Genomic DNA, 24,522 nt, shown 5'->3' with positions numbered 1-24,522 from the left:
GGTTGTGGTTCGGGCTGCCGGGAATGCTCCTCCGTGCTGAGATCCCAGCGTTCCAACCCTTCGGCACAGCGGGATTCTCCCTGTCCCGGCCTTCCCGGCACCCAAACCCCGAGGGAAGTGCCCGGAGGCTCCGGGGAACGTCCCAGCGAGGGGGGAAGCAGCGGGTTCACGTCCCAAGCCAACATCGCCCCAGTTCCATCAAAGGAGGGCTCCTCCCTGCCGCCCTCCGAGGGGCTGCGCTCCCGGCATTCCCGCGGGGAAGGGAGGAACCAGGACTGGGAGCAGCTGCGGCCTCCGGAGCGGGGTTCAACCCTCAAATGAAGGGGCTCAGGGGAAAAGGGGGGGAGGTTTGAGCCCCGAGCGCTGCTCGGCTGCGGACCGGGATCGGGATCCGGGGGATCTGGGGGATCCGGGGGATCCGATGGGATCCGAGCGGGGTCACTGCAGGGACGGAACCCCACGGATGGCACCGGAACCCCGCGGATGGCACCGGAACCCCACGGATGGCACCGGAACACCACGGATGGCACCGGAGCCCTGTGGATGGCACCGGAACACCACGGATGGCACCGGAACACCACGGATGGCACTGGAGCCCTGCGGATGGCACTGGAGCCCCGCGGATGGCACCGGAACACCGCGGATGGCACTGGAGCCCCGCGATTGGCACCGGGACACCGCAGATGGCACCGGAACCCCGCGGATGGCACCGGAGGCCTGCGATTGGCACCGGAGCCCTGCGGATGGCACCGGAACACCACGGATGGCACCGGAACACCACGGATGGCACCGGAGCCCTGTGGATGGCACCGGAACCCCGCGGATGGCACCGGAACCCCGCGGATGGCACTGGAGCCCTGTGGATGGCACCGGAACGCCACGGATGGCACCGGAACACCACGGATGGCACCGGAGCCCTGCGGATGGCACCGGAACCCCGCGGATGGCACTGGAGCCCTGTGGATGGCACCGGAACGCCACGGATGGCACCGGAGCCCTGTGGATGGCACTGGAGCCCTGTGGATGGCACCGGAACCCCGCGGATGGCACCGGAGCCCTGCGGATGGCACTGGAGCCCCGCGATTGGCACCGGAACCCCGCGGATGGCACCGGAACACCGCAGATGGCACCGGAACCCTGCGGATGGCACTGGAGCCCTGCGGATGGCACCGGAACACCGCAGATGGCACCGGAACCCTGCGGATGGCACCGGAACCCCACGGATGGCACTGGAGCCCCACGGATGGCACCGGAGCCCTGTGGATGGCACCGGAACCCCGCGGATGGCACCGGAACACCGCGGATGGCACCGGAGCCCCGCGGATGGCACCGGAACCCCGCGGATGGCACCGGAACACCGCGGATGGCACTGGAGCCCCGCGGATGGCACCGGAGCCCCACGGATGGCACCGGAACCCCGCGGATGGCACCGGAACACCACGGATGGCACCGGAGCCCTGCGGATGGCACCGGAACCCCGCGGATGGCACCGGAGCCCTGCGGATGGCACTGGAGCCCCGCGGATGGCACTGGAGCCCTGTGGATGGCACCGGAACCCCACGGATGGCACTAGAGCCCCGCGATTGGCACCGGAACACCGCAGATGGCACTGGAACCCCACGGATGGCACCGGAACTCCATGGATGGCACCGGAACCCCACGGATGGCACCGGAACACCGCAGATGGCACCGGAACACCGCGGATGGCACCGGAACCCCGCGGACGGCACCGGAACACCGCAGATGGCACCGGAACCCTGCGGATGGCACTGGAGCCCCGCGGATGGCACCGGAACACCGCGGATGGCACCGGAACCCCGCGGACGGCACCGGAACACCGCAGATGGCACCGGAACCCCACGGATGGCACTGGAGCCCCGCGATTGGCACCGGAACACCGCAGATGGCACCGGAACCCTGCGGATGGCACCGGAACACCGCGGATGGCACCGGAACCCTGCGGATGGCACCGGAACACCGCGGATGGCACCGGAACCCCGCGGATGGCACCGGAACACCGCGGATGGCACCGGAACACTGCGATTGGCACCGGAACCCCGGAGGCTTTTCCGCATCCCGGGGTGGGAGCGGGGCACGGGAGAAAAGGGAAAGTGGGATAAAAATCGGGAAATGGGCGAAATAAAAGAGGGGAAGTGGAGCGAAATGAAGGGAAATAAAGGAGAAACAGAAGGAAATAAAAAGGGAAATAAAGTAAAAAAAAAAAAAGGGGGGGGAATAAAAAAATGAAATAAAAAGAAAAGAAATAAAGGAAAAAAAAGAAAAAAGAAATAAAGAAAAAAAGAGGAAAAAATAAAAAATGAAATAAAGGGAAAAAAAGGAATAAAGCAAAAAAAAAGGAAAAAAATGAAAATGAAATAAAGCAAAAAAAAAGGAAAAAAATGAAATAAAGGAAAAAAAGGAAAAAATAAATGAAATAAAGCAAAAAAAAAGAAATAAAGCAAAAAAAGATAAAAGAAAAATGAAATAAAGCAAAAAAAAAAGAAATAAAGCAAAAAATAAAAACCGAAAAAAGAAAAATGAAATAAAGAAAAAAGAAGGAAAAAATAAAAAATGAAATAAAGGAAAAAAAAGAAATAAAGCAAAGAAAAGAAAAAAAAGAAAATGAAATAAAGCAAAAAAAAGGAAAAAATAAAAATGAAATAAAGCAAAAAAAAAAAGAAAATAGAAAAATTAAATAAAGAAAAAAGAAGGAAAAAATAAAAAGTGAAATAAAGGGAAAAAAAAAGGAAAAATAAAAAATGAAATAAAGCAAAAAAAATAAATAAAGCAAAATAAAAGAAAAAAATGAAATTAAAAAAGAGGAAAAGATCAAAAGTGAAATAAAGCAAAAAAAAGCAAAGAAAGAAAAAAAAGAAATAAAGGGAAAAAAAGGAAGAAAGAAAAATTAAATAAAGAAAAAAAGGAAAAAAATAAAAAAAGAAATAAAGCGAAAAATAGAAAACAATTAAAGTGAAATAAAGCAAAGAAAAGGGAAAAAATAAAAAATGAAATAAAGGATAAAAAAAAAGAAAAAAGAAATAAAGGATAAAAAAGAAAAAAAAATGAAATAAAGCAAAAAAAAGAAAGCAAAAGTAAAGACAAAAGAAAAATGAAATAAAGAAAAAAAGGAAAAAATAAAAAGTGAAATAAAGGAAAAAAGAAGGAAAATGAAGTAAAAAAAAGAAAAGAAAAAAGCAAAACAAAGAAAAGTAAGAAAGCGAAATGAAAAAAAGTATAAAGCAAAGGAAAAATGCGAAATAAGAAAACAGAGAGAGAAATAAAAGAGCAAATTAAAGGAAAATAAACAAATTAAAAAGTGAAACAAAGCAGTAAAAAGCAAAGGAACGAAGGGAAATCAAGCAAAATAAAAGAGCAAAAAAGCCCCAAACTGAAAGGCAAAAATAAAGCAAAATAAAGGAAAAGCTGAAAGCGAAAAAGCAAAAGAATGAAGCGAAAGAAAGGGAAATGGAGAAGGCAGAAAGCAAAGCAAAGCCCCCGAAAGGAAGCAAAATAAAGCAGAAATGAAAGGAAAATCAGGGAACAGAAAGGCAGCAGAGCCACGGCGGCAAGGGCGAAATAAAAAAGAGAAAGTAAAAGCACAAAAGGCAGAAGAGGGAAGGAACAAAGCAAAGCGAGATGGAGGCAAAAATAAAGAGAATTAAAGCGAAATAAGAACAACTCCTCGAAAAGGCAAGATGTGAAATGAAATAAAACAGCGAAGAACCCCCCAAATCCAGCAACATGAGAAAGCAAAGAGCAAAATAAAGCAAAATGAAGCGAAATCAAGCCAAACAAAAAGAGCAAAAAGGCGAAATAAAAGCTAAAATAAAGCAGAATTAAGAGGGAAGGAAAGCAAGAAGGGAAAATAAAAAAAGGAAGCCAAATAACAACGGGGAGCGAAGCAAAATCAAAAAGCAAAGTTTTAAAAAAGCGGCAAAATAATGATGGAGAATTTAAAAAAGGCCAAATAATAAACCAGAATCAAAAAGGGCAACGTGATCCAGCAGAATAACGCCGGAAGAAAAAGCGAACTTAAAAACACCCGGGCAAATTATTAAAGCAAAATAAAGCAAAATAATAGGGCAAAGTTGAAACCAGGAAAAACAATAAAGCAAAATAAAAGGGCAAAGGTAAAGAAAAAGGCAACAGAATAAAGCAAAATTTAAAAAAACCCCAAAAAACCCAAAATAAAAATGCAAATTTTTTTAAAAAGGGAAGAGGATAAAGCAAAATTAAATGAAAAAAAGCAAAGTGAAGGACGGCAAAACAAAAGAGCAAAATTTTAGAAGAAAGGCAAAATAGAAAAGCGAAATAAATGGGAATAAGTGGGAATAAATGGGAATAAGTGGGGATAAGTGGGAATAAGTGGGAATAAATGGGGATAAGTGGGAATAAATGGGAATAAACGGGAATAAACGGGAAAAAACGGGAATAAGTGGGAATAAATGGGAATAAGTGGGGATAAGTGGGGATAAGTGGGAATAAATGGGGATAAGTGGGAATAAATGGGAATAAACGGGAAAAAACGGGAATAAGTGGAAATAAATGGGAATAAGTGGGAATAAATGGGAACAAGTGGGAATAAATAGGAATAAGTGGGAATAAGCGGGAATAAATGGAAATAAACGGGAATAAATAGGAATAAGTGGGAATAAGCGGGAATAAATGGAAATAAGTGGGAATAAATGGGAATAAGTGGGAATAAATGGGAGTAAGTGGGAATAAATGGGAGTAAGTGGGAATAATTGGGAATAAATGGGAATAAATGGGAATAAACGGGAATAAGTGGGAATAAACGGGAATAAATGGAAATAAGTGGGAATAAATGGGAATAAGTGGGAATAATTGGGAATAAGTGGGAATAAACGGGAATAAATGGAAATAAGTGGGAATAAATGGGAATAATTGGGAATAAGTGGGAATAAATGGGAATAAGTGGGAATAAATGGGAATAAATGGGAATAATTGGGAATAAGTGGGAATAAATGGGAATAAGTGGAAATAAGTGGGAATAAATGGGAATAAATGGGAATAATTGGGAATAATTGGGAATAAGTGGGAATAAATGGGAATAAGTGGAAATAAGTGGGAATAAATGGGAATAAATGGGAATAAATGGGAATAATTGGGAATAATTGGGAATAAGTGGGAATAAATGGGAATAAGTGGAAATAAGTGGGAATAAATGGGAATAATTGGGAATAAGTGGGAATAAATGGGAATAAGTGGAAATAAGTGGGAATAAATGGGAATAAATGGGAATAATTGGGAATAAGTGGGAATAAATGGGAATAAGTGGAAATAAGTGGGAATAAATGGGAATAAATGGCACTGGAGCAGCCCCGCCCCCCCCCGCGCTGGGCAGGAGCGGCCCCGGGAGCTCCCGGCGGCGCTTTGCGGGCTCCGCGGGGCGCTCGGGGGGTCCCGGTCCCTCATCCCGGTCCCTCATCCCGGTCCCGCTCCCGGTCCCTCATCCCGGTCCCTCATCCCGGTCCCTCATCCCGGTCCCTCATCCCGGTCCCGCTCCCGGTCCCGCCGCCGGCCCCTGACCTGAGCTCATGGCGCGGCCCCGCGGCCCCGCGCGCCGCCGGAAGCGGCGGGCCGGCAGCGGCGGGGCATGCCGGGAGTTGGAGTCCGCAGCGCTTCCCCACAGAGCCGGGCACCCCTAAAACCGGGGAATTGGGAATGCCGGGAGTTGGAGTCCGCAGCGCTTCCCCACAGAGCCGGGCACCCCTAAAACCGGGGAATTGGGAATGCCGGGAGTTGGAGTCCGCAGCGCTTCTCCACAGAGCCGGGCACCCCTAAAACCGGGGAATTGGGAATGCCGGGAGTTGGAGTCCGCAGCGCTTCCCCACAGAGCCGGGCACCCCCAAAACCGGGGAATTGGGAATGCCGGGAGTTGGAGTCCGCAGCGCTTCCCCACAGAGCCGGGCACCCCTAAAACCGGGGAATTGGGAATGCCGGGAGTTGGAGTCCGCAGCGCTTCCCCACAGAGCCGGGCACCCCCAAAACCGGGGAATTGGGAATGCCGGGAGTTGGAGTCCGCAGCGCTTCCCCACAGAGCCGGGCACCCCTAAAACCGGGGAATTGGGAATGCCGGGAGTTGGAGTCCGCAGCGCTTCCCCACAGAGCCGGGCACCCCTAAAACCGGGGAATTGGGAATGCCGGGAGTTGGAGTCCGCAGCGCTTCCCCACAGAGCCGGGCACCCCTAAAACCGGGGAATTGGGAATGCCGGGAGTTGGAGTCCGCAGCGCTTCCCCACAGAGCCGGGCACCCCTAAAACCGGGGAATTGGGAATGCCGGGAGTTGGAGTCCGCAGCGCTTCCCCACAGAGCCGGGCACCTCTAAAACCGGGGAATTGGGAATTGGGAATGCCGGGAGTTGGAGTCCGCAGCGCTTCCCCACAGAGCCGGGCACCCCCAAAACCGGGGAATTGGGAATGCCGGGAGTTGGAGTCCGCAGCGCTTCCCCACAGAGCCGGGCACCCCTAAAACCGAGGAATTGGGAATGCCGGGAGTTGGAGTCCGCAGCGCTTCCCCACAGAGCCGGGCACCCCTAAAACCGGGGAATTGGGAATTGGGAATGCCGGGAGTTGGAGTCCGCAGCCCTTCCCCACAGAGCCGGGCACCCCTAAAACCGGGGAATTGGGAATGCCGGGAGTTGGAGTCCGCAGCCCTTCCCCACAGAGCCGGGCACCCCCAAAACCGGGGAATTGGGAATGCCGGGAGTTGGAGTCCGCACCCCAAAACCGGGAATGCCGGGAATTGGAGTCCGCACCTCCCAAAAAGGGGGGGTCTGACACCCCGGGAATGGTGGGGAACGGCGGGAATTGGAGTCCGCACCCCAAAACCGGGAATGCCGGGAATTGGAATCCGCAGCGCTTCCCCACAGAACCGGGCACCCCCAAAACCGGGAAACTGGGAATGGGAATGCCGGGAATTGGAGTCCGCACCCCAAAACCGAGCGTGGCACCCCGGGAATGGTGGGAATTGGAGTCCGCACCCCAAAACCGGGAATGCCGGGAATTGGAATCCGCACCCCCTCCCCACAGAACCGGGCACCCCCAAACCCGGGGAATTGGGAGTGGGAATGCCGGGAATTGGAGTCCGCACCCCCCTCAAGGCACCGGGCTCCTCCAAAAAAGGGGAATGGTGGGGAACGGCGGGAATTGGGAGTCCGCACCCCCAAACCCGGGGGTGTGACACCCCGGGAACGCCGGGAATCGGAGCCCACAGCCCCCCACAGAAGCGAGCACCACCAGAGACCCCAAAAACTGGGGAATTGGGGAGGGAATGATGGGAATTGGAGTCCATACCCCCCCCCCCCCCCCCCAAACCGGGAGTGTAACAGCCCGGGAATGGCGGGGAATGCCGGGAATTGGAGTCCGCAGCCCAAAACCGGGAATGCCGGGAATTGGAGTCCGCAGCCCCTCCCCACAGAAGCGGGCACCCCCCGAGAGCCCCAGAACGGGGGTGTCTCACACAGACACCCCGCGAACGGACAGGAGTCTGCCCCCAAAAATGAGGGTTTGAGCCCCAAATCTCTCAGGGAAACTCATCGGGCTCTGCCTCCCCAAAAAGGGGGTTTGCACCCCAAAGCTGGCAAAGGAAATCCCATTTTCTTAAGGTTTGGAGTAAAAACCAGGAATACAAACCAGGATCCCACAGGGGGTGGGACAGGACACCTCACTCCTGGTGGAACTGGGATCTGGAGGCAAAAATAATGGAGAAAAGAGGGATATTTAACCCTAAAAAATCCCATTTTGTTAGGATTTGGAGTAAAACCAGGAATACAAACGAGGATCCCAATGGGGTGGGACAGGACACCTTGTTCCTGGTGGAATTGAGACCTGGAAGGAAAAATTTGAGAGAAAAGAAGATTTACCCCTAAAAAATCCCATTTTGTTAGGATTTGGAGTAAAAACCAGGACTATAAACCAGGATCCCAATGGGGTGGGAACAGAACTCTTCACTCCTGGCAGAACTGGGATCTGGAGGTAAAAGTAATGGAGAAAAGAGGGATATTTAACCCTAAAAAATCCCATTTTGTTAGGATTTGGAGTAAAGAGCAGGAATACAAACCAGGATCCCAGTGGGGTGGGACCAGAACACCTCGATCCTGGTGGATCTGGAGGTAAAAATACGGGACAAAAAAGAAAGATTCTACTCTAAAAAATCCCATTTTGTTAGGATTTGGACTAAAACCAGGACTATAAACCAGGATCCCAATGGGGTGGGACCAGAACACCTCGATCCTGGTGGAACTGGAGGTAAAAAATACGAGAAAAGAGGAATATTTACCCCTAAAAAAATCCCATTTTGTTAGGATTTGGAGTAAAACCCAGGACTACAAACCAGGATCCCAGTGGGGTGGGAACAGAACACCTCGATCCTGGTGGATCCGTCCCTGCCCCATCCCGCACCCCGGGAGCTGCCGCTGCTCCCTTTGGGGCTTTCAGGCCGGAGCCCCCGGCACCATTCCCTGCTCCCAGCCATTCCCAGCCATTCCCGGAGCCCCGCAGCTCCTCCCAGCCGCAGCCCCGGCACGTTTGGGCTCGTGGGGCATCGGAGGGGCCACTAAAGGATGCGAGGCCGAGCTGTTCTTTGCAGCGTTTATTGAGCGCGGCCGCGGGCGGGTGACACCGGCAGCGGTGCCGCGCTCCCCCGGGGCTCCCCCGGGGCTCCTCCGGGGCTCCCCCGGCCCTTACACAGCCGCTGCCTTCTGCTTGTAGGTGGCCATCATCTTCTTGATCTCGGCGATGGCTTTGCCGGGGTTCAAACCCTGCGGGAAAGGTCGCTCAGCGCCGCCGGGGAGGCTGCAGCACCTTCCTGTGCTCCCTCCCTTCCCCTCCCTCCCTCAAGGTGTGATAGACTCCCTGTTCCACCTTTTTCCCTCCTAAAAGCTGGAGTTGAGCTGATATTCTCCTTCTTTCCAAACACTGGGAGGTTACAGGATGGATTAAAGTTGTAATAAACTCACAAAGGTGCTGCTTCTCCAACTTTTCTCCCTCTAAAACCTGGAGCTGAGCTGATTTTCTCCTTCCTTCCAAACCCTGGGACATGGGACAGCAAACTCCCAAATCTGCTGCTATTCCACCGTTTCTTCCCCTAAAAACCTGGAATCCACCTGATCTTGTGCTTCCTTTTAAAAGCTGAGGGGATCACAGGCTGGATCCAAGCTGTAATAAACTCACAAAGGTGCTGCTTCTCCAACTTTTCTCCCTCTAAAAGCTGGAGTTGAGCTGATATTCTCCTTCCTTCCAAACACCAGGAGGTTACAGGATGGATCCAAGCTGTAATAAACTCACAAAGGTGCTGCTTCTCAAACTTTTCTCTCTCTAAAACCTGGAGCTGAGCTGGTTTTGTCTTTCCTTCCAAACACCAGGAGGTTACAGGATGGATTAAAGTTGTAATAAACCCACAAAGGTGCTGCCTCTCCAACTTTTCTCCCTCTAAAACCTGGAATTCTCCTGATACCGTGTTTCCTCTCTGTGCCGGGTTGTCAGAACAGGTGCCCAACATCCCTTTTTCCCCCCGAAACCTGGAACTGAGCTGATCTTGTGCTTCCTTTTAAAAGCTGGGAGGTCACAGGCTGGATCCAGACTCACAAATGTGCTGCTCCCCATAAAAATACCCGGCACAGGAGCTGCTCAACCCCCCCTTTTTTCCCTAAAAATCAAGAGTTTAGCCTGACAGGAATCCTCCTTTCCAGCCCTGGAGACCTGGGCCAGCTCTGACTCCAGGCAGGCTGGGAATTCCAGGGGGAAGTTCAGGTTTGCCCATTCCAGCCTCAGTTTGGGGCAGGCTGGGAATTCCAGGGGGAAGAAGTTCAGGTTTGCCCCATTCCAGCCTCAGTTTGGGGCAAGCTGGGAATTCCAGGGGGAAGTTCAGGTTTGCCCCATTCCAGCCTCAGTTTGGGGCGGGCTGGGAATTCCAGGGGGAAGAAGTTCAGGTTTGCCCCATTCCAGCCTCAGTTTGGGGCGGGCTGGGAATTCCAGGGGGAAGAAGTTCAGGTTTGCCCCATTCCAGCCTCAGTTTGGGGCAGGCTGGGAATTCCAGGGGGAAGAAGTTCAGGTTTGCCCCATTCCAGCCTCAGTTTGGGGCAAGCTGGGAATTCCAGGGGGAAGTTCAGGTTTGCCCCATTCCAGCCTCAGTTTGGGGCAAGCTGGGAATTCCAGGGGGAAGTTCAGGTTTGCCCCATTCCAGCCTCAGTTTGGGGCAGGCTGGGAATTCCAGGGGGAAGAAGTTCAGGTTTGCCCCATTCCAGCCTCAGTTTGGGGCAAGCTGGGAATTCCAGGGGGAAGAAGTTCAGGTTTGCCCCATTCCAGCCTCAGTTTGGGGCAGGCTGGGAATTCCAGGGGGAAGAAGTTCAGGTTTGCCCCATTCCAGCCTCAGTTTCCCCGGGAAGAGCAGCCTGGCCCGGAGCAGGACGCCGGAGCAGGAGGCTCCCCTCCCACCCCTGGAGCAAAACTCCTTTGGGAGCTGGGCTTTGATCGGGATCAAAGGGAGATAAAGCTCCGGCAGGACGGAATTCCACGTTTTTGTGGGATTTCTGGAGGCCAGGGAACAGCCCGGCACTGCGGGGGGGAGGAACAAGGTTGAATCTGAACAGGGGATTGTGTGCTTCCAGGGAATCCCTCTGGAATTGTGTGCTTCCATGGAATCCCTCTGGAATTGTGTGCTTCCAGTGAATTCCTTTGGACAAACACCCACAGGAAAGCGGGAATTGTGTGCTTCCATGGAATCCCTGAGGAATTATGTGCTTCCAGGGAATCTCCTTGGAATTGTGTGCTTCCAGGGAATTGCTTTGGAGAAACACACAGAGAAAAGCAGGAATTGTGTGTTTCCATGGAATCCCCTTGGACAAACACCCACAGGAAAGCGGGAACTGTGTGTTTCCATGGAATCCCTGTGGAATTATGTGCTTCCAGGGAGTCTCTTTGGAATTGTGTGCTTCCAGGGAATTGCTCTGGAGAAACACACAGAGAAAAGAAGGAATTGTGGGCTTCCAGGGAATCCCTTTGGACAAACACCCACAGGAAAGCAGGAATGACGTGTTTCCATGGAATCCCTTTGGAACTGTGTGTTTCCATGGAACCCCCTTGGACAAACACCCACAGGAAAGCGGGAATTGTGTGCTTCCAGGGAATCCCTTTGGACAAACACCCACAGGAAAGCAGGAATGATGTGTTTCCATGGAATCCCTTTGGAACTGCCTGCTTCCAGGGAATCCCTCTGCAGAAACACCCACAAACGCCAGCCTGCAGTGCTCCCCACACCTGGGGCCCACTCCCAACGTCCCTTCCCGTTATCCCGCGGCTCCGGGAGCCCATCAGGGCTGTGGAAAAGAGCCCGGGAGGGAAGCAAAGCTCCCTCAACTCCCAACAGCGAGGCTGGGAAGAGCCCCATTTGGAAAATTTGCTCAGTTCCCCACAGGAACAGCAGAGAAATTCCCTGGAGCGCTCCCGGCAGGGCCCTGCTCCCAAATCCTGGGATCAGAGGGGTTCCCGGGGCCTTGGCTCAGGAGGAAGAGCTGCTCCTGACACCGGAGCTCCGGCAGCCACAAGGCTCAGCAGGCCAGGCCAAGTCTGGGGAAAAGGGAGGCCTAAAAGGATCTTTTCCTATCAAACAGGGGCCATGGAACCAGCCTGGAGTTCCAGAAAAGACACGGAAAAGGGATGGGCAGACCTCACTGTGGCCTTCCTGCAGCTGAAGGGGCACGGAGGAGAGGCAGTGACAGGGTAAGGGGACATGGTTTAAACGGGCAGAGGGGAGGTGTGGGTGGGATACTGGGATAAATCCCTCCCTGTGAGGGTGGGGAGGCCCTGGAATGGATTTCCCACAGAAGCTGTGGCTGCCCCAGCCCTGGCAGTGTCCCAGGCCAGGCTGGAGCACCCTGGGATGACGGGAGGAGTCCCTGCCTGGGGTCCAGATGATCTCTAAAGCCCCTTCCAATCCAAACCACTCCACGATCCCATGCGCTGGTTTAGGTGGGACATCGGGGCAAATCCCTCCCGGTGAGGGTGGGGAGGCCCCGGAATGGATTCCCCAGAGCAGCCCTGGCTTCCCCATCCCTGGCAGCGCCCAGGGCCAGGCTGGACGGGGCTCAGACCCCGCCCCAGTGCCCGCGGCAGGGGTGGCACTGCCACCGCGACCTTCCCAGGCCCCCGTCCCGGCCGTACCTTGGGGCAGGTGCGGGTGCAGTTCATGATGGTGTGGCAGCGGTACAGCGAGAAGGGGTCCTGCAGCTGGGCCAGCCGCTCCTCCGTGTAGTCATCCCGCGAGTCGATCATCCAGCGGTAGGCCTGGGGCACAGCCGGGGGTGTCACGGTGGCACGGCAGCACCCCGCTCAGGAATGCCGGGCAGGGCTGGGTGGCACCGGCCCGGGACAAAGGAGCCCGTCCCGTCCTCACCTGCATGAGCACGGCGGGGCCCAGGTACTTGTCCCCGTTCCACCAGTAGCTGGGACAGCTGGTGCTGCAGCAGGCGCACAGGATGCACTCGTAGAGCCCGTCCTGCAGGGAGGGGACACAGCGGCTGTCACCGCAGGAGGGGACACACCAGGCTGTCACCCAGGGCTGTGACACCCAGGATTCAGCCCCGCCCAGAGCTGCCACTGCAGAGGGGCTCGAAACCCCCTGCGCTGATAAATAAATTCAGTGCTGCTGCAGGGCAGCGATTCCTGAGGGAATCGATCCCCATTTTCCCAAACTGGGGCCAGGAGCTGGCCCCACACGGTCCCTGTGGCTGCCTTCCAGCTCAGGATATTCCACGATTCCAGGACCCACACAACGAACCAGAGTTTGGGACAGCAGGGGAAGAGCAGGACTGGAGAGGAAGGGGAAGCTGCTCGGTTCTCCTGCACTCCCACCTCTCCCAGCTCGGCTCTCCTCCATTCCCTCCTTGCTCTCAGTTTAATTCTCCATTCCCACCTCTCTCCCAGCTCAATTCTCCACTCCCACCTCTCTCCCAGCTCGGTTCTCCTGCACTCCCACCCTGCTCCCAGCCCGTCCCGTGAGGACAGGCATGGATTTGTCACCAATTAACAATTCCAGCAGCCCCGGGGACAGCTCAGGGTGCAGCCTGTGCCTGAGGGCACCCCTGGCATGGCAACGGGGCCAGTCCTGAATCGCTTCCCCGTTCTTGTGGGCAGGAGGTTTTTGTTTCCAGGCACAGAAGAAGAGAAGTTTAATCCTACATGGAAGGTTCAGGCAGCTCTTACAGCTCTGCTCATTCCTGCTGGGAACAGGAGGCAATTCCTCATCCTGGACAGGAAACTGAGGAGCTCAGGGTCTCCCGAGTCTCCATGTGGCCCATCCAACTTCTCCCAGGCACAGAGAGAGCCCAACCCGGCTTCATTTACATCCCTGAAAGTTAGTTGGGGATAAAAATCCCCCTAAACTGAGCTCAGGAAGATTCCTGATGCCAGAACTTCCAGCAGCTCCTGACAAGCCTTTGGGAAGAGCTGCCAACCCTGAGGGCAGAGTTCCCTCTCCTCACTCCAAATCTCATTTTTAACTGCACCATTCCAAATGCTTGAGCATTTAAAGGAAAAGGTGGGGATTTTCCAGCCACATCCAAGCTTCTCCTGCACGCAGGCTGATCCCAAAGGGAGAGGAATTCCAGACAGCGCGTTTCCCAACGCACCTTTTGGGTCTCCTCGTTCCCACGTGGCTGGGAACGGGACTCGGAGGGCAGGGAAAGCCCCTTCGGCGCTTGCACACGGCTCAGAGAAGCTGGGACGTGCTGGGGAGAACAAACTGCTGCCCGTGGGCAGCGATTCCCGCAGCCTGTCCAGCCCCGGCGCTGCTCCGGTGCCGCAGCTGCGTCGCGCCTGGGATGCAGACACCAAGGGGACACTCCCAGCGTTTCCCTGAATCCCCTTCACTCAGCCCCCCTTTCTGCTGCTCACGTTCACCTCTCCTGCACCAAAATCGAGATTTGGTGCCCCCGCAGCGGAGCAGCGACGGGCTGAGCCTGGAATCATGGAATGATGGATCCATCCAGGCAGCTCAGAGGCAAAACCCCTCCTGATCTGCTGCTAATCCCTGTGGCAGCCACGGAAATCCACCCCAAAACTTGGCCACGCTATCAGCCTTTTAAAAAGCTGTTCCTCGGGGTGGATTCTCCAGCTTCACCTCCGGAAAACCCCTCAAAATCCCCCCTGCTCATGACAGACACCCCAAAACTTGCACTTCGGCTTCTCCCAGGAGTATTCCGGGCTGTGAAACCCCAGTGAGCTGAGAGCACAGCCAGACAGCCCCACACAGCCTGCTGGGCCTCTCCCCATCTCCCTCCAAGTCTGGAGCCTGCAGAGGAATTCCAGCACGGAATTCCAGTGGGGAATTGCGCAGGGCAGACAGTGGGAATGAGATCAGAGCCCCCCTGGCCAGCCCAGCTCCCTGCCCTGAGCCGTGTCCCATATTGTGGGGTTTGGGGAACGGGACGGTGCTGAGCATTCAGGTTTAACCCTGGGCTGGGCTGGGAGGGGTTTCAGCAGTAAAAAAGCAGCAGTAAAAAAGCAGCAGTGACCAGTTTCTGACGGTCCTCTATGGACTGCAGGTACTGCTCCTTGCCCTCCTTGGACTCGTCCTTCTTCTTCAGGTAGGGCTCGATGGATTTGTACTGGGCGTAGAAGTTACTCAGGTCCTGGGGGAGGAAAACACAGGGATCGTGGTTATGGAGGTGAGGAGAATCATCGCTGGAAGGGGCCCACCAGGACCCAGCCCTGCACAAACACCCCAAAATCCCACCCTTGCTGTCCAAGACCCACCATCCCCTTCAGTCCCACCCTCTGCAGGCTGAGCCTTTTCCCAAAATCCCACCCAAATCCCCACTCCTGGCACAGTTCCATCCCAAATTGACACCTGAAAACCTGACCAGGAGGCGGCATTCCCTCCCCTCAACCTGCCACATTCCAGGCCGGGACAGATTTAGTCATGGGGACCCACCCAAAGCCGGCAGGAGGGACACGAGCCCTGACCTTGGTGGCACCTCCCAGCGCCCTCGTCCCCACCCCAGGGTGTCCCCTGGACGATGCCACGCCTGGGCAGGGGCTGCACTCACCGGAACCAGGTCCTTCACCACGTACATGTGGGGCAGAGGGTAGATTTTGGTGACTTTGTTGAGGTCACTGTCGATTTTTTTGATGCAGGCCAGGGTGTTGCCCCCAGCGATGTTCATGGCACAGGAGCCGCAAATTCCTGAGGGGAAAAAGCAGAGCAAAGGGTTGGACTTACACTTCTGAGGGGGAAAAGCTGAGCAAAGGGTGGGGATTTACCCTCCTGAGGGGGAAAAGCTGAGCAAAGTGTGGGATTCACCCTCCTGAGGGGGAAAAGCTGAGCAAAGGGTGGGGATTTACCCTTCTGAGGGGGAAAAGCTGAGCAAAGGGTTGGATTCACCTTCCTGAGGGGGAAAAGCTGAGCAAAGTGTGGGATTCACCCTCCTGAGGGGGAAAAGCTGAGCAAAGGGTTGGATTCACCTTCCTGAGGGGGAAAAGCAGAACAAAGGGTTGGATTTACACTTCTGATGGGGAAAAGCTGAGCAAAGGGTGGGGATTTACCCTCCTGAGGGGGAAAAGCTGAGCAAAGTGTGGGATTCACCCTCCTGAGGGGGAAAAGCTGAGCAAAGGGTGGGGATTTACCCTTCTGAGGGGGAAAAGCTGAGCAAAGGGTGGGGATTTACTCTTCTGAGGGGGAAAAGCTGAGCAAAGGGTTGGATTCACCTTCCTGAGGGGGAAAAGCTGAGCAAAGTGTGGGATTCACCCTTCTGAAGGGGAAAAGCAGAGCAAAGCCTGGATTCACCCTCCTGAGGGAGAAAAGCAGAGCAAAATGTGGGATTCACCCTTCTGAAGGGGAAAAGCAGAGCAAAGCCTGGATTCACCCTCCTGAGGGAGAAAAGCAGAGCAAAATGTGGGATTCACCTTCCTGAGGGGGAAAAGCTGAGCAAAGTGTGGGATTCACCCTTCTGAAGGGGAAAAGCAGAGCAAAGAGTGGGATTCACCCTTCTGATGGGGAAAAGCAGAGCAAAGGGCTGGATTCACCCTCCTGAGGGAGAAAAGCTGAGCAAAGTGTGGGATTCACCCTCCTGGCCCCACAGACAGCCCTGGCTGTACTGGGGAAACTCTACGTGACAAGAAAAACGCTGGAATTTGCCACTGGGGCCAAGCATTTTTAACTTCAATGAAGATCAAACACAGGAGCTGCTTTCATCACAGCCAAATCACATTTTCCACAGGGAAGCTCCTTCCCCAGCAGAAAATGAAGTGGTTTGGGCACCTCATCAGTTTTTGTGTGATTTAGGGAGGGGAGAACATCCGGCTTCGCTCACGGGTTTGGGGCGCGAGGTGGGAGCCGAGGGAGGCACAAATACAACCAAAAAAATAACATTTTAACGAGGAAAACTGCTGCGTCTTCCTCAGTCAGAGAGTCCCGGGGTTGGCAGGGATGGAAGGGACCTCTGGGAATCATCCAGATTCACCCTGGAGCAGGTGACGCTGGAATGTGTCCGGGGGCTTTGGGAATCTCCAGAGAGGGAGACTCTGTGACCTCCCTGGGCACCTGTCCAACCTTTCTTCCCCCCACTGCAAGCTGGAATTCAGCCTGGTATTGTTCTTCCTTTTTGTGCTGGGAGGTCACAGGATGGATCCAAGCTGTAGTAAACCCACAAATATGTTGCTACTCATAGAAATTGTCAGAGGAGGTGCTCAGCACCCTTTTTTGCCCTGAAACCTGGAGCTGAGCTGATGCCGTCCTTCCTTTTAAAAGCTGGGAGGTCACAGGATGGATCCAAGTGACAGCAAACTCACAAATCTGCTGCTACTCAACCATTTTATCCCCCTAAAAGCCAGAGCTGGAGTTCCACTCCACGGAGAGAACTTCTTCCAAACGTTGAGCTGGAATTTTTGAGTTTTAGTTTGTGGCTGTTGCTCCTTGTCCTGTCTCTGGGCACCACTGGAAAGAGTCTGGGACCATCCTCGGACACCCCCTGGAGATATCGATAAGGATTGATGGGATCTCCTCTCAGCCTCCTCATCTCTGGAACAAACAGGCCCAGCTCCCACAGTCTCTCCTCACAGAAGGGGAACAAAATGCCCCAAATCGCCCCTGAAAGCCAGGAATGCAGCCCCAGATCCCCGAGGCAGGAGCTCCTTTCCCTCGTGCCCCTTCCCAGGGCACAAACCGCACTGCCAAAGGTGAGAGGAGAGACACCAGGAGCACAAAAATAGCCCAACAAACGGATTAAGTGACACCTCTGATGATGTCCCGGCTCCCTGGCACTGCCACAAGGTTATTCCTCCCACTGCAGAAAGGCTCCCAAGTATTTTCCAGCCAGCTGGAGAGGGAAGCAGGGCTGCAAACCCCGGAGCACGTGCCTGCAGCAGGAATGTGGGATCGGGGGGCTGCTCTCGCTGCGTGGCAGAGAAGGGGCAGGATGGAACCAGCCCAGCTTGAAAAATCTGTCTTGTCCCAGGAAAAGTATTCAGGTCAACGAATTCCAGCTCGGGAAGTTTTGGCTGGCTGAGTATCAGGCGGTGGGAGCAGCGCTCTGTGTGGAATTCCTGCCCCTGCTGTGCAGATTCCAGAGGGAACGGCTGCCTCGGGAGTGCTGCTTCCCATTTCCATCCCCGCCAAAACATCTCCGGGCACCAGCTGCCCTGAAATTCCCCCTGCCTGCAAACCCACCTCATTAAATCAGACTCATTCCACCCAGGAATGCGTTCCCACAGCTCAGCAGCCCAGCGTGACCCGTGAATCAGGAGTTTTTTCCCAGGGAAAGTCAGGGACAGGGAAGTCTGAGAGCAGCCCCAGACCGGATTTGGGAGCAGCCACAACCCCAAACCACCACTGAGTGCCCTTTTCCTCGATCCATCCCTGGCCTCAGCCGAAGGGCCGAGGAAAAGATTCCTGGAGCTGTTCCTCGAAGTCCTGAGCACTGTCCCAGTTCCACCCTGTCTGATTTCCACAGCAGCACTCGCTCCCATTCCACCTCTGCCCTCTCAATCCCGCCGCTGGAATCTCTCCTCGGATTTCCCCACAGCAGGACGAACCAGACTGGGAGAGAAACTGGAACAACTGGGAGCTGTGGAAGGAATTACTGGGGCGGGCGGCTCAGGGCTGTGTCATTACACCCCGTGAGCACCAACCCCAGCTTTACCCCTGGATTCATTCCGGTGTTTTATCCCCACGGGTGGGAGGGCAGGGTGGTTCTGGACTCTGCTGGGGGTTACGCACCCAGCGCACGCAGCATTCCGGGCGGGAATGTCCTTACCCTCCCTGCAGGACCTGCGGAAGGTCAGCGTGGAGTCCATCTCGTTCTTGATCTTGATCAGGGCATCGAGCACCATGGGCCCACACCTGGAGCAGAAATCGCGGGTCACCGAACCTGCAGAGCCCCCCAAATCGGGGGTTTGACCTCTGCACCCCCAAACCCGGGGTTTGACCTCAGCAGCGCCTCAAAGGGTTTTCATCAATCCCATTGATGACAATTCTCTGTCAATCCCGGGGACAAACCAGGGATCTCTGGATCAGCAGCCCAGCCCAGGGGCAGGGTGGGGCCAAGCCCTCTCTTTTGCTGATGCACCGGAGGTTCAGACAACTCAAACCCCGGTGACCTGAGCTGGTTCCCTTTTCCCCCTGTTTGGGGTCAGGCTGTGACAGCCCAGCCTGTCCCCATGAGTCACAAGGGACCCAGGACAAACACTCGTGGACAGTTTCTGTAATTTTATACACAGGGCACTGCCCGGGGATTATTCACTGGGGCAAAGCCGCCCCAAAACCGGAGCTGTTGCTCCTGTGGGTTTTAAGGAGGGGCTGGGTGGCTTGGAGTGGGAGCTCTTGGGAAGGGTTCGGGGTGGATTCCTCTGGAGGAGCTCAGGGAGATCCAGGCACGGTGTCCACGGGAAGGTTCCTGCACCACAGGGAGGCCCGAGTCCCTTCCCAGAACCCCAGGGAAGCAGGAGCGGCCTTGGGATACCACACCCAAGCTCCCACCTTCCCCCCCCCCCCGGGAATTGTGAGCTGCACGTGGGGCTTCCTTCTGGAATACACAATCCCAGAATGGTTTGGGATGGAGGGACCTTCAAGCTCATCCCATTCCCATGGGCAGGGACACCTTCCACTAGTCCAGGTGGCTCCAATGTGGCCTTGGACACTTCCAGGGACGGGGCAGCCACAGCTTCTCTGGGAATTCTGTGCCAGGGCCTCACAGGAAGGATTCATCCCAATATCCCATCCAAACCTCTCCTCCTTCAGTTTAAACCCACGTCCCCCATCCCTGTTCCATGGAAAAAGCTGCTCTCCCTCTTTTTTGGCAGCCCCCGAACTTCCCATACAAGTCAGGATTATTGAAGCCACCAGCACCTCTTTAACCCCTCCCAGGGACATGGACAGACCCCAGGGATGTCACAGCACTGTGACAGTGCCACTGGGGCCACCTTTTGTCCCCCTCAGCACAGAAGGTCAGGGAGGGGAAAGCAGCCCCACAGGAGCTCAGGAAAATCTGGTTTTCCCGGGATAACCTCCACGGTGGCCGTGCCCACAGCAAGCTGCTCTGTGACAGAGCTGAGCATCCCCTTCCCAGCCACTGCCTGGAGCTGGGATTGCTCCCGTGCCCCATTCCCAGCGGATACCCACTTGTTGAGATCCACCTCGTAGGTCTGCATGCGGGGCTTGTCCCCGGGCTTGTCGGGGTCCCATCTGTAGATGGCGAATTTCTTCAGCCGCGGCGCCGCCGCCGCCGTCTGCGCTCCCCGGAGCACCTGGATCCAGGGAAAACACATCTCAGATCCCACCCCTGGATCCAGGGAAAAACCCCTCAGATCCCACCCCTGGATCCAGGGAAAAACAGCCTCAGATCCCACCCCTGGATCCAGGGAAAACCCCCTCAGATCCCACCCCTGGATCCAGGGAAAACACACCTCAGATCCCACCCCTGGATCCAGGGAAAACACATCTCAGATCCCACCCCTGGATCCAGGGAAAACCCCCTCAGATCCCACCCCTGGATCCAGGGAAAACACACCTCAGATCCCACCCCTGGATCCAGGGAAAACACACCTCAGATCCCACCCCTGGATCCAGGGAAAACACATCTCAGATCCCACCCCTGGATCCAGGGAAAACCCCCTCAGATCCCACCCCTGGATCCAGGGAAAACACACCTCAGATCCCACCCCTGGATCCAGGGAAAACACACCTCAGATCCCACCCCTGGATCCAGGGAAAACCCCCTCAGATCCCACCCCTGGATTCAGGGAAAACACATCTCAGATCCCACCCCTGGATCCAGGGAAAACCCCCTCAGATCCCACCCCTGGATCCAGGGAAAACCCCCTCAGATCCCACCCCTGGATCCAGGGAAAACACACCTCAGATCCCACCCCTGGATCCAGGGAAAACACATCTCAGATCCCACCCCTGGATCCAGGGAAAACACACCTCAGATCCCACCCCTGGATCCAGGGAAAAACAGCCTCAGATCCCACCCCTGGATCCAGGGAAAACACACCTCAGATCCCACCCCTGGATCCAGGGAAAAACCCCTCAGATCCCACCCCTGGATCCAGGGAAAACACACCTCAGATCCCACCCCTGGATCCAGGGAAAACCCCCTCAGATCCCACCCCTGGATCCAGGGAAAACACACCTCAGATCCCACCCCTGGATCCAGGGAAAACACACCTCAGATCCCACCCCTGGATCCAGCGAAAACACACCTCAGATCCCACCCCTGGATTCAGGGAAAACACATCTCAGATCCCACCCCTGGATCCAGGGAAAACCCCCTCAGATCCCACCCCTGGATCCAGGGAAAACACATCTCAGATCCCACCCCTGGATCCAGGGAAAACACACCTCAGATCCCACCCCTGGATCCAGGGAAAACACATCTCAGATCTCACCCCTGGATCCAGGGAAAAACCCCTCAGATCCCACCCCTGGATCCAGGGAAAACCCCCTCAGATCCCACCCCTGGATCCAGGGAAAACACACCTCAGATCCCACCCCTGGATCCAGGGAAAACACACCTCAGATCCCACCCCTGGATCCAGGGAAAACACATCTCAGATCTCACCCCTGGATCCAGGGAAAAACCCCTCAGATCCCACCCCTGGATCCAGGGAAAACACACCTCAGATCCCACCCCTGGATCCAGGGAAAACCCCCTCAGATCCCACCCCTGGATCCAGGGAAAAACCCCTCAGATCCCACCCCTGGATCCAGGGAAAACACATCTCAGATCCCACCCCTGGATCCAGGGAAAACACACCTCAGATCCCACCCCTGGATCCAGCGAAAACACACCTCAGATCCCACCCCTGGATCCAGGGAAAACACATCTCAGATCCCACCCCTGGATCCAGGGAAAACACACCTCAGATCCCACCCCTGGATCCAGGGAAAACACACCTCAGATCCCACCCCTGGATCCAGCGAAAACACACCTAAGATCCCACCCCTGGATTCAGGGAAAACACATCTCAGATCCCACCCCTGGATCCAGGGAAAACACACCTCAGATCCCACCCCTGGATCCAGCGAAAACACACCTCAGATCCCACCCCTGGATCCAGGGAAAACACACCTCAGATCCCACCCCTGGATCCAGCGAAAACACACCTAAGATCCCACCCCTGGATCCAGCGAAAACACACCTCAGATCCCACCCCTGGATCCAGGGAAAACACACCTCAGATCCCACCCCTGGATCCAGGGAAAACCCCCTCAGATCCCACCCCTGGATTCAGGGAAAACACACCTCAGATCCCACCCCTGGATCCAGGGAAAACACATCTCAGATCTCACCCCTGGATCCAGGGAAAAACCCCTCAGATCCCACCCCTGGATCCAGGGAAAACCCCCTCAGATCCCACCCCTGGATCCAGGGAAAACACATCTCAGATCCCACCCCTGGATCCAGGGAAAACACACCTCAGATCCCACCCCTGGATCCAGGGAAAACACACCTCAGATCCCACCCCTGGATCCAGGGAAAAACCCCTCAGATCCCACCCCTGGATCCAGGGAAAACACACCTCAGATCCCACCCCTGGATCCAGGGAAAACACACCTCAGATCCCACCCCTGGATCCAGGGAAAAACAGCCTCAGATCCCACCCCTGGATCCAGGGAAAACACACCTCAGATCCCACCCCTGGATCCAGGGAAAACCCCCTCAGATCCCACCCCTGGATCCAGGGAAAACACACCTCAGATCCCACCAGGAGGGCTTGGAGGGATCCAGGAGGAGATACAGAGATGTATATGTGTGTACGCATTAAAAAATACATTAAATATATAGATATATATGTGTGGCTATAGATATAAATGTAATAAATAAATGTATCTTTATACACACATATAGAACAAGGTATGGCTATAAATGCACACATTGTGTGCTGTATATTTTACGTGTTTATAAATTAAATGTACGTGTTTATAAATTATATGTATCTGTATATTCCATTACAGGTGTCGTTATAATGCTTTAATTACGTGTGTACTTTATTTATATATTGTGTTTAATATTGTAGCCTGTTTTATATATTTTATGTATTTTTATATATGTATTTTATGTATATATATATATTGCAATTATATGACACATTATATCTGTATGTATATATTATAATGTACTTTATTTATATATTGTGTTTAATATTGCAGCCTGTTTTATATGTTTTATGCATTTATATATATATTTGATGTATATATATATATTGCACTTATGACACATTATATCTGTATGTATATATTATAATGTACTTTATTTATATATTGTGTTTAATATTGCAGCCTGTTTTATATGTTTTATGCATTTATATATATATTTGATGTATATATATATATTGCACTTATGACACATTATATCTGTATGTATATATTATAATGTACTTTATTTACATATTGTGTTTAATATTGCAGCCTGTTTTATATGTTTTATGCATTTATATGTATTTTTTATGTATATATATATATTGCAATTATGACCCATTATATTTGTATGTATTTATAGATATACCCGTATCTATGTATGTATAAGCATACCTTGCACTGTATATGGTTTGTATCTATATATTGTGTGCATGCATTTGTGGAGGCATTTATAAATTATGATGTGTAATTACAATCATGGGATTAGAACTTAGTCTGTGTATCTTTATGTGTGCATTTTACACGTATCATTTATACGCGTATATATAGTCTGCAGATATTTGTACATACACACCTTATACATACACAAAAATACATTAAAAATATAAATACAGATTAAAAAGCCGAATAAATAGAAATATGAACTGGGGCTCTGGGCAGGCGCTGGAGCCCCCGTGTCCCGAGGCTCCCCCCGCCCAGAGCAAGGCCGAGATTCCCGAAATCCAGATCCACCAGATGCCCCCGGCTCTCCCTGTCCCCGTTATCCCGGAATTCCTGAGCGCATCCCTGCGGCTGCCGCTGCTTTTCCCGGGAGCTGCTCCCCGCTTTCTCCTGGGATCACCCCGCTCCCGCTGCTCTTCCCGACCTTTTCCCGGAGCGTTCCCCACACCCCGATTTCCTGCCGCCCTTTACCTGCCCCTAAACCATTCCCCGCCCCTTCCAGCCGCTTTCTGCCCCCAGGCCCTCCTCAGCACCCCCCTTTTCCCAGCCATTCTTCCCGTATTTCACCTCACCCCGGACCCCCCGCTCGCACACCGCACAGACGCCGTCCCCACAGCCCCTCTGGCACCGATCCCACTCCCTCCCAGCCCACGCCCTTCTCACACCCACTCTTCCCACGTTTTACCGCCCGCCAGCTGCCCTCTGAAACCTTCCCCTGCCCACCCGCCATTCCCACAGAGCTCCTTCCAGACCCCACACACCCTCTGCAGCCCCCTTCCCGCAGCCCCTTCCCCCGCAGCTCACCCCCCTCTTCTCCCTCCCACCCTCCCCATCTTTTACCTCATCCCGAACTCCCTCCTGCCCCCAGCCCCTTCTGCAGCCTCTCCCCACCCCCCTTCCCAGCCCTGCCCTCCTGCCCACCCCCAATTCCCACACAGCCCCTTCCAGATCCCACACTCCAGTTCCAGCCCCCTCTTCCCCTCAGCCCACCCCCTCCCTCTTCCATCCTCACGCCGGACCCCTGCAGCCCCCCGGCCGCCTCTGACACCGCTCCCTCCCCTCCGCTCCCGCCCATTCCCAGCTCCTACAGCCCCTGCAGCCATCCCGGCCCCTCACCGCCCGCGGCCCGGCCCGCAGGAGCCGCGCGGGGACTCCGCGCCTCAAGGAGACTCCGACCGCGGCCGCCGCCATCTTGGCGCTGCGCGCTTCCCGTCGCCCCGGAAGTGCCCCCGCCGCCGCCATGTTGCTGCGCTGACGGGCGGGGATGGCCGCCATTTTGAGCGCGGCGACGCCCTCAGGAAAGGCGCCATGTTGAGTGTGGCGCGCCCTGTGGGGCACGGCGGGATGGCGGGGGCCGGACGCCTAAATCCCCCTTTTTTCTGCGTATGAATTCCCCTTGTGTTTTCTCCATTAATCCCCACCCTC

The 24,522-nt window shown here is 54.1% G+C and overlaps 3 protein-coding genes across 10 annotated transcripts; all 3 read right to left on the bottom strand.

Moving 5' to 3' along the window:
• Positions 1-8,598: 8,598 nt before the first annotated feature.
• On the bottom strand, positions 8,599-24,303 carry SDHB (succinate dehydrogenase complex iron sulfur subunit B). Its single transcript, XM_048326176.1, has 8 exons — positions 24,214-24,303; positions 19,636-19,760; positions 18,272-18,357; positions 15,068-15,204; positions 14,534-14,650; positions 12,415-12,516; positions 12,183-12,305; positions 8,599-8,782 (listed from the first exon to the last, which is right to left on the bottom strand). Exons 1-8 carry the CDS (start codon positions 24,286-24,288, stop codon positions 8,705-8,707), a joined length of 843 nt encoding a protein of 280 aa, XP_048182133.1. The 5' UTR covers positions 24,289-24,303; the 3' UTR covers positions 8,599-8,704.
• LOC125336976 lies at positions 8,790-12,176 on the bottom strand. Of its 8 annotated transcripts, XM_048326167.1 has the most exons (5): positions 11,188-12,176; positions 10,764-11,083; positions 10,391-10,732; positions 10,208-10,268; positions 8,790-10,091 (listed from the first exon to the last, which is right to left on the bottom strand). In XM_048326167.1, exons 1-5 carry the CDS (start codon positions 11,407-11,409, stop codon positions 10,071-10,073), a joined length of 966 nt encoding a protein of 321 aa, XP_048182124.1. In that variant the 5' UTR covers positions 11,410-12,176; the 3' UTR covers positions 8,790-10,070. The 8 variants fall into 8 exon arrangements, with proteins under 8 accessions (XP_048182124.1, XP_048182123.1, XP_048182125.1 ...); XM_048326166.1 differs by having other exon boundaries at positions 8,790-10,268; XM_048326168.1 differs by lacking the exon at positions 10,208-10,268 and having other exon boundaries at positions 8,790-10,207.
• On the bottom strand, positions 15,150-18,262 carry LOC125336977. Its single transcript, XM_048326175.1, has 2 exons — positions 15,726-18,262; positions 15,150-15,482 (listed from the first exon to the last, which is right to left on the bottom strand). The coding sequence occupies exon 1, from the start codon at positions 17,982-17,984 to the stop codon at positions 17,073-17,075; it is 912 nt and encodes a 303-aa protein (XP_048182132.1). The 5' UTR covers positions 17,985-18,262; the 3' UTR covers positions 15,150-15,482; positions 15,726-17,072.
• Positions 24,304-24,522: the final 219 nt, after the last annotated feature.

The sequence above is a fragment of the Corvus hawaiiensis genome, chromosome 22 (assembly GCF_020740725.1).
Source record: "Corvus hawaiiensis isolate bCorHaw1 chromosome 22, bCorHaw1.pri.cur, whole genome shotgun sequence".
In the NCBI taxonomy this organism is placed as follows: domain Eukaryota; kingdom Metazoa; phylum Chordata; class Aves; order Passeriformes; family Corvidae; genus Corvus; species Corvus hawaiiensis.
Note: the sequence above shows the minus strand (reverse complement) of the source record. Positions and strands in the feature narration are given on the sequence as shown.